The 9,167-nt window shown below is 34.8% G+C and overlaps 1 protein-coding gene and 1 non-coding gene across 2 annotated transcripts; one reads left to right on the top strand and one right to left on the bottom strand.

The window, feature by feature from the left end:
- The first annotated feature begins 2,666 nt into the window (after nucleotides 1-2,666).
- LOC104760278 (protein neprosin-like) lies at nucleotides 2,667-4,704 on the top strand. Its single transcript, XM_010483180.2, has 7 exons — nucleotides 2,667-2,818; nucleotides 2,972-3,058; nucleotides 3,159-3,332; nucleotides 3,449-3,607; nucleotides 3,694-3,747; nucleotides 3,826-3,957; nucleotides 4,250-4,704. The coding sequence occupies exons 1-7, from the start codon at nucleotides 2,711-2,713 to the stop codon at nucleotides 4,643-4,645; spliced, it is 1,110 nt and encodes a 369-aa protein (XP_010481482.2). The 5' UTR covers nucleotides 2,667-2,710; the 3' UTR covers nucleotides 4,646-4,704.
- A 3,601-nt stretch (nucleotides 4,705-8,305) lies between these two features.
- Nucleotides 8,306-8,412, bottom strand: LOC147921365 (small nucleolar RNA R71). Its single transcript, XR_015589908.1, has one exon. It is a non-coding gene; the product is annotated as a small nucleolar RNA R71 (small nucleolar RNA).
- Between the last annotated feature and the right edge of the window lie 755 nt (nucleotides 8,413-9,167).

The raw sequence follows: 9,167 nt of genomic DNA, 5'->3' as shown, positions 1-9,167 counted from the left end.
CAAGAACAAGAAACCCTAAGCTTTAACCGACTAAAGCTTGAATAGAAAGCAAAACGTAAAGCCCAAGTAAAGAGAACCGTAAAACCAAAGCCCAACTAATTAAGAAAACAAAAGGAAAGAGAGAAGGCACACTGCATCAAAATCTTTAATACCTCTATTAATTAACGAAATTTTTGATCAGTTTATGAAGTGTTATCATGTTTTGTTTTCATATTAACATGTTTTTTTTCTCACTGTTAATTTTCTGAACATCTATAACATCGCAAAGTTTGTTAACATTTCACATATAACTTTTTAAGTTTTTCACTGATTCATTATGATTTGTCTTTTTCTTTTTAAGGTCTTATGAGTTATGAGAGCCAAAAACTGTCTTAATTTGTCATAGAGAGTACAAATGAGAGCCAAAAACGTAGAAGAAAGAATTATATTTTGTTTTTGTCTTTTTTTTTTTCCAGACGGGTAATGTTGTTACGTACTATCTAAATTGTTTTCTAAAACAATATATAAGATGAATTAAGTAGCAGAGCACTCTTACATAATTTCCTCACAATTTTTTTTTTATCGAGTTCATCAGTTTCAGTTCTTACTCCACTTCTACTTCTTCATCTTCAATCTTTGTACGTAGATGACATTCAAGGAACCACATGTTGAGGATCCCATCTCCCCGAAGTACGTCTTTCTAGCTCTTCTCGTTCTTGTCCTTCTAATCACTGCTTGCGGAATCACTTGCTGGTGTATCGCAAGACGTAGAGAACGAAGTAATTTACTCGTTTCTCCTACGCCACAAGAAATTGAAATGGCGTGAGAAAGAACTTCAGATTTCTAAAAAATAAATCAAATTTATGATTATGTGCTTTGCTTTTCAGACGTTGTATCATTGTAATTGTAATGTAATTTTTGTCTAAAATGCCTATTTAGTTAAGTGTAAAACTTGTGTGTTTGCCACAGAAAATAAAAAACTTGATTCTTGTGTTGAAAAGCTTAAGGGTTAAGAGAGAGAGAGAAACAGTTTTAGCCAAGAGATAGGGTTCATTAACCTAATTTTTACAACCATTTTAATCTACTGTGATTTAAAAGGAGATCGTGGCTCTATTACCTAAGCTTTGAAACAGAGTAGGTGCCTCATCATTTGCATCACCAAATTCTGAAGTGATGGGACTTAGAAGCTTGACCCTTGTTGTTTTTCCCGTAGCTCTAAATTTTTTAAGATCATATGTATCGACAAAACTTGATATGTAGCCAATCGAACTCCTGTGGAAAGAATTGCAAACTTGAACTCTAGTTGAATTATTGCTAATGGTAATGTGGACGCATTTAAAGGCTATGTGGATGCGGCGACTAATGTTTGTGGCTAAGACTGGATTATCTATGACCCCCTTGGCAATGCTCCACGTCGATTCTCTGATGCACAAAGGTTTGTCTCCTTGGCTCTTGCAGCAGAGGCTCTCAGGCTACAAATTGCTCTGTTTTCATTGAAGGATGATCCGGAGTTCACCACTAGCATAAACTTGGAGGTGTGCTCGCATTCCCAACTACTCTCATTATCTCCCTCAAATCAAAAGCAAGCTCTAAGGAGCTCAAAGCTATCCTCCATTAAAGTGGTTCTTTTTTCTCAATCGTTTTCAATATCGTCCCTCGTTTGGACACTGTTGTAGTTGATTCTGTTATAGGACCAGTTTCCCTTCTCAGAGCACTTGGAACCAGATCAGAATAATCAGCCCGGTATGTGAATGGTACAAAGGAGTTTGGTTCCCTTATCAACTCCAAAGTACTCTTTCATATATTGACTTGCTTTTCATAATAGGCTGTCAACTGGAGACAGACTCAGCAAATGGAACAGGGGATATCTCGGATTGGCTGCGCATTTTGTAATGAGGAACTAGAGACACGGGACCATTTGTTCTTCTCCTGTCCCTATTCCTCACAAATTTGGTTTTCTCTAGCTCATGGCATTCTTAGCAGTAGATACACATTGAAATGGAGCTCAATCACTACCCTCTTTCTTGACTCTTCACAGCCACGTCTGAACACTTTTACACTAAGGTATGTCTTCCAAGCTTTGTATCATAGCTTGTGGAGGGAGCACAAAGGACGGCGCCATGGAGATCCTGCAGTTCCGGCTCACAAAGCTTATTGTCATCGACAAAAATGGGAATAGGTTCAGCACAATCATACAACTGGGCAGTCCGCGGATTACAATACTGTTGTAGTTGATTCGATCGCAAAGTCTGCATTATTAGCAGCAAACTCGTCCTCCTTTGGTGGAGGCCGTGGAGTGTAAACTTCGTTTATCTTTAATTCAGTGAGGTTGTTCTAAGAAAAAGAAAAAAAAACACTTGACTAAAAAGTCTAAAACACTTTTTCCCAAAAACTCTTCTTTTTTTTTTTTTTTTTTTTTTTGTCAACACAATAGTTTTTTTTCTGGTCAAAGTTTCAAAATATATTAAGCCATAATGATATTGTATTCCTCCCAGTTTTTATTTATTTACTATAAGCCCATAATATTTGTAAATCATGTTTCCATAGTAATAGTTGTAGTTAGAATATATTAATATAATATATACATTGCCTTAAAATTCTTTGCTAAAATAGTCAAATATAGTAATTATATTGCTTTTTTAATAATCTACAGTAATTATATTGCTTTCTCTTCTAGACAACCTAATATAAATAACAATCTTCTCAACCCCCAGAAAAGAAAAGTAATAAAATGTCTACAGAAATTATAATGGCTGTTATTATGAATCTTTTACTTCTTTTGTTGTCAGCAGCCCTAGTTCGTTCCGGTCCAAGTATGTTGCCTCTCAAATCTTTTAAGGTCAGCTTTAAAATAAAAAACTTGAGATACACGTCATGGATTAAGTTCGACATCGTCTTGTTTTTTTTTTTTTTTTTTTGTTTTTGTAATAACATCTGTTGTCTTGTTTATATTTGTCATAGAAATCTTAATTTTTTTCTGGGGCATTGGCAGATAAGTGGAAATGTAACGTACGATTGCATTGATATTTACAATCAACCAGGGCTTGATCATCCATTACTCAAAAACCACACAATCCAGGTGCGTAAATGTTTGAGAAAATTTTCTCCTATGTACATAATTACTTTCCTAAAATGTGAATTTAAATTTCACTGTATGCAATATTCATTTTTTTTTGAAGATGAAACCATCAATTTCGAGATCTGAATTTAAAAATCCAACTGACAACGACAAAACATATAAGAAGAAAATTAGATGTTCAGACGGAACCGTTCCTATATTAAGAAATTCAAAAGATTACATAACAAACCCACAATATTTTCATCCCCTCTCACAGAATCGCCCTGAAGCACATGTAAGCATTTATCCCCTCTCCTAATTAATCAATCTAATAATTTTTAAAAAGAATATATACTTTTAAATAAAAATATATACACACATTTGTATGTCTTTTTACCTGGTACTTGGTAGATTGCTGGAGTACGGTCAAATAATGGTCCATTTCGTGGTATAGAAGCTTGGTTTAATGGTTATGCATTAAACATCAGCACAGATGAAGCCTCATATAGTGAAATATATATAGGCAGTGGATCGGATAAAGAGGTCAATTTTATCTCAGCAGGTTTTATGGTACGTTTTTTTTACATTTAATTGGTTTTTTTATCAATTCATTAATATTGGGTTATATACTAAACTGTGCAAGTACTTTTTGACAGATAAATCCAAGTATATTCGGTGATGGACGTGTTTGGACATATGGATTTTGGCATGTATGAATTCCGTTTATTGTGTATACAATGTCTGTGTTGAAATCCTTAACATATTAATAGTCAACATGGATTTTATAGGGTAAAGATGGGAAAGGATGTTACAATACCGCTTGTCCAGGGTTTGTTCAAGTTTCGCATGAGGTTCCCTTAGTCGAACCCTTTGACCTTAAGCCAGGAGTCCCTGTCTGGTTGCGTTGTTCCATCCATCAAGTATTTTTCTAATTTAATATACAATTTCTCATTTTTTTACTAAAATATTTTAAGGCTTTTTTAGTTTTCATTAGTTGTTTTTTCTTCTTTTCCAAATGTTTATGCAAGTTTTATACATCAGTCACTAAGTTTTTTAACATAAACTTAGTGACTGATGTATTTGATTATAATAGTATAACATGTGTAGTATGCAATAAATACTTTGCTTTTACAGTAACATGTTTATCAATTAAATTTAATGCCCTTTTTATTAATGCATAAATTTATTTTGTCTTTTTTGATATGTAAACAGGATAAACAAACAGAAAACTGGTGGTTAACATTTTTGTCAAAACCTAATGTAGATATTGGTTATTGGCCAAAAGAGTTATTTAACCTTATAAATAATGGTGCAAATGTCGTTGGAGTTGGAGGTGTGGTTCAGGCTTCTCCTTCAGGTTCAAGCCCTCCGATGGGTACTGGTAAATTTCCAACCGGAGAACGAAGAGCATCAGCAATGTTTACAAACATTGAAGCCTTAAATTCCAACTATGGGCAGCGTAAAATCAGTTCTTTTCATATGGAGAAGTTGCTAGATAGTCCAAACTGTTATGGGCTAAGAATTGGTACGGTAAAACCATTCCATCGTACTCTACTCGGTTACTTTTTCAATTATGGTGGCCCGGGAGGAAACTCTTGTGGAGTTTAACATTGCAAATGTAATTGTTAAAGTACCTGAGATTTAATAAAATTATTCTAAATTAAAAATATGAAATTTGCATACACTTAAGATCTTTTTTTTGGTTCTCAAGCTGTCCAACTTGACTGCTAGCAGTCTTAATTACAATATATATATATATATATATATATATATATATATATATATATGTAGTCTAGAATTATACAAAATGGACAATAATCAATAGATTCTACTCAAAATTAATACACATGCATGTTATTTTGTATAACCATTTATTTTTATTAATTATAACTATTATTTTATATCCTACTATATTAATTGAGAAGTACAAATATGAAACTAATCTTATAATGTGTAAGAAATTACATTGGCATGCCATTGGTCTTAAAGCAAATGTTTAATTTTTGAGTAAGGGTAAAAATATAATCTTAATATTTGACTAACAAAATATTTTAAATAATTATTAGTTTCTAAAAATAAATTTTCTCCCTCTAATTAATTATGGACAAAAATTACTATTTAATTTTCAAAATTGTAAATGATATTCTCAAATTAAACACTAGAGCTAATCTCTCAAATTAAGAGATCACTATAATACTTAGGGGGTCGAATTCCACAAGGACTCAAGATTACACAATAAACTATAGAGTTTTATGATTACGCTAAACTGAATAATTTGAATTATAATAAACAATGCAAAATATTAAATAAAAGCTGTGTAAATTCAGATGATCAAAAAGCTAGGTCTAGGAAATTTCTCAGGAAATTTGAAATATTAAATCAATAAATTAATTAGGATTCAAGCAATTAAGAATCTGCTCTAAAACTCTAAACAGTTTTGTAAAATAATTCAGTTCTCACTGCAATTATTATCTAAATTTAAAACCAGAAAATCCAAATCTCTTTGTAAAATTCAAGGTTAAAAATCAGCTTTAAAAACAAGTTTAGATTGTTCACAAATTTGATAAATCAAATCTCTTTGCAAGAAGTAATTTTGCTCATCTAGGTTTTATGTGGATAATCAATTATATTCTCATATCAATTTATTTTCCTATGTTATTAATTATAGGTGATCAATCAAGAATTAATATGAAGAACAACCTATGATGAAGATCTAGAATGATAATGAATCTTAAACAAACAGATCTAATAAATCATAAAATCCCTGTGAAAAACTCTGAACCTAACAAGCAAACTACTCAGACATATTCAATGAAGAACAAAACATAATTCTGAATAATAAGCAATTAGAATTAAAAGAGTAAAGAGAGAGTTTATGAATTCTTCTCTCAAAGCAGTTCAGAAAATAAAACTTGCTAGAATAAAACTTAAGGGTTTCTAAAACCCAAAAACAATATATATATATGTCCTAAAACACGTCAGAGACTTGTCTTGCATTTATGGAAAACTTTAGGGCAGATTTGTAAAACTTCCAAAACTTAGGTCTTCTTGCGGCTAACAGGGGTGTCGACCGACACCAAGAGGGGTGTCGACCGACACCATCTCTCTGAATCGATTCCAAGTTGACTTCCTCCGGATTAATGCTCCAAAACGATCCAAACTGCTCCACTTTGCTCCATCCATGCCAAAATCCTAGAAAACCTATTAAGACTTGATAGGTGGAGTTTTTATCGGTTTTGAGTCTTTGTTTTCTCTCTTATTTTATACTTTTTATTGATTCAAAGTGTGTTTTTGGAGTCTTTTGGTTCTTTATCGAGTCTTTACAGGTTTTAAGACACTTTGGAGGAAATTGGAGGAAAATGAGCTATTCTGGGTACAAACAAGCATATGAGATGAATGTTGGTTCACGTGAAAACCTGCCTACCAGAGGAACCCGCCTGGCTAAGCAACAAAGTCTAACCCGGCAACTTTCACGTCAAAACCCGCCTGGCTGAGAAGCGAAGTTTAAACCGGCAAGTTTCACGTCAAAACCCGCCTACTTAAAAAACTCGCCTGGTTGAGAAATGTTTTGACTAGGCTGGTATCCTTTTTACCTTATTTGGAGAACTCTATAAATACCTTTTATTTGCTAGGAGAAAAACCCTAAGTTTATTCTATGTTTTATTCTACGCTTTCTTTTTGCAACCTGAGACTTTTTGTAAGCCGCTCTTTTGGGATTCTAGAGATCCATCCTCATTGACAATTTGGAGAAGATTTCTAAACCCTTTCTTATTATTTCTGCAATTTAATCATGTTTTCTTTATCTATGGTTTTTGTTTTCTCTTTTGCTAAGGTGAGTAGTTCTCCAATTGGGTTTTAGGGTTCCAATTAGGAGATTCAATGAATTGATGTTTTAATTGTTGTTTGGAGTTCTTAATCCTTAGGTTCTTTGATTCACATGATCTTAATGCTAAAATAGGACTGATCACCTTTTTTTAGACTCTAGGTTTTTCTATGCATCACAAGTGTTCGATAGAATGCCTGAATGAGTGTGAATTGAGCAATGTATTTCTAGCCTGCGAAAGTTGATGTTAGGACGCATTGTGAACTTAATGAACTTGATTGTAACGCAAATTTGGCTATGAGGTTGCAAATGAAAGTTTAGCAAACTAATAGTCAAATTTAGTTTCTAATGCCTTGAAAGAGGGTTAGTCTATTGTAGTGTTCATGTTCTAGAACGGTTCCTAATTATTGAATTCCATATTTCATTTTCTCATTAGTCATTGATCTCTGAAATACCCTATGACCCAATTCTTTAATCTTATAAGTTAATCGATTTAGTTTCTTTGCATTTTTATTTACAAACTTGAAAACCAAACAAACAAACATTCGTTCGCTTTAGCTATTTACAAGTCTCGCAAATCTTTAGTGTACCATTGGTCCTTGTGGATTCGACCCCGTATATACTTCCTTGCAGCTAAGTGTATCTGGTAATTACTCGAGCAATCAAGTTGGCGCTGTTGCCGGGGACCAATTGCGTTACCTAGAGATTTATGATTTGTTTATAGTCTATAGTATTTTTATTTACAGCTGGTAACTAAAGCTTTTTCTGTCTTTTTGGTGTTTTCAAGTGTATTCCCGCAGTGCAGGCTCTTCACACCTAGAACAATATCACAAAGACTTGGAAAAGTTTGAGAGAGAGAATAGGAGAAAGAAAAGACTTGCTGAAATGGCTGATGGCTTAGCTGGTCGAAATGTTGGCAATGTGGATGATGAACATCATGGATATTTTGAGGATCCCCCTCCTGCTGGGAACATTAATCCTCCTGCTGGTGGAGAGGCTGCCCGTGTAGCTGCGCAAAGAGAAGCTGTGAGCCGCGAAGCTGCCCGTTTAGCTGCTTTTAATCAAAGACCGCCAATGTTCGACAGACTTTGAGGGAACATGATGCTCCCAACGCTGAGATGTACCGCGGAGGTTTCCAACATCCTCCAATCGCCATAAATGATTTTGAGATCAAACCGGCACTGTTGGGTCTAGTGAAGCAAAATCAGTTTCATGGTCTACCGTCAGAGAACCCAGTTTATCATTTGGAGTACTTTGAGGATATATGTGGCACAACGCGAATGAATGGGGTACCAGATGATGCTGTCAAATGCAGATTGTTCTCATTTTCTCTGAGTGATAAAGCTCATCGTTGGTTTAAGTCGTTAAAGGGAGATACCATTCGAACATGGGATGAGTATAAAGTTGCGTTCTTGGGACAGTATTTTACTCAAGCAAGGACTACTCTTCTTAGGAATAAGATTTCAGGCTTCCAGCAGCATGCTACTGTGTCATTCTATGAGGCTTGGGAAAGGTTCAAAGACTATAAGAGAGAATGTCCTCACCATGGATTCACACTAGAATCACTCATATACACGTTCTACAGAGGGGTTGATGAGAGGTCTAAGATGGCCCTGGATACAGCTAGTAATGGGGACTTCATGACCAAAATAGAAGGAGAAGCTGAGATTTTGATTGAGAACCTAGCTGCTAGCAACAGTAACCATTGTGTTGACTATGAAAGGACAGTGAGAAGTAGTGGAGGAGGAGAATCAAAACAGATTGCTGAGTTGACTGCAAAATTGGAGCAGCTTTTGAGAAGACTTCAGAGGAGTTTGAATTTCTGTGATGATACTGGTGATGGTAAGGTTTATCAGGAAGGTGCTGGGGATGGTTCTGAGGAACTACAAGCTGAGCTGAATTACGTGAAGTAAGGATATCAGAACAATGGTTTCAACCAGGGCTACAGGAATCACCCCAACCTCTCTTACCGGAGCACTAATGTTGAGAACCCACAAGATCAGGTATATCCACCACAACAGTTTCAACAAAAGCAGTTTATACCAGGGCAAGGGAACTACAATAAGTCATTTGTGCCTCAGGGGCAATGACAGGGAAATGTATATAGTCAAGGAGGTTTTCAGCAAAAACCTCAGTTTAACAACTTCCAGAGAAGTTACCAAGCACCAGTTCAAGCTCCTGTGAGCAACACTTCTACGTCTTCTTCAAGGGATAATGAAATGAAGTTGATGATGCAGCAGATTCTTGAAGGTCAGGTGAAGAATGCTGTTGAAATCAATGTTAAGGTGGACAACATGTATCGTGATC

This window comes from Camelina sativa, chromosome 18 (genome assembly GCF_030686135.1).
Source record: "Camelina sativa cultivar CO46 ecotype springtype chromosome 18, ASM3068613v1".
NCBI classification, from domain to species: Eukaryota; Viridiplantae; Streptophyta; class Magnoliopsida; order Brassicales; family Brassicaceae; genus Camelina; species Camelina sativa.
The sequence above is the reverse complement of the archived record's forward strand: the minus strand, read 5'-3'. Positions and strand labels throughout refer to the sequence as shown.

Bases quoted from the DNA above. Each gene is read 5' to 3' on its own strand.
- LOC104760278 (XM_010483180.2), top strand. From the start codon at position 2,711: ATGTCTACAGAAATTATAATGGCTGTTATTATGAATCTTTTACTTCTT. The intron at 3,059-3,158 runs GTGCGTAAATGT...TTTTTTTTGAAG, and splicing joins TCAAAAACCACACAATCCAG to ATGAAACCATCAATTTCGAG. The intron at 3,333-3,448 runs GTAAGCATTTAT...GGTACTTGGTAG, and splicing joins AGAATCGCCCTGAAGCACAT to ATTGCTGGAGTACGGTCAAA.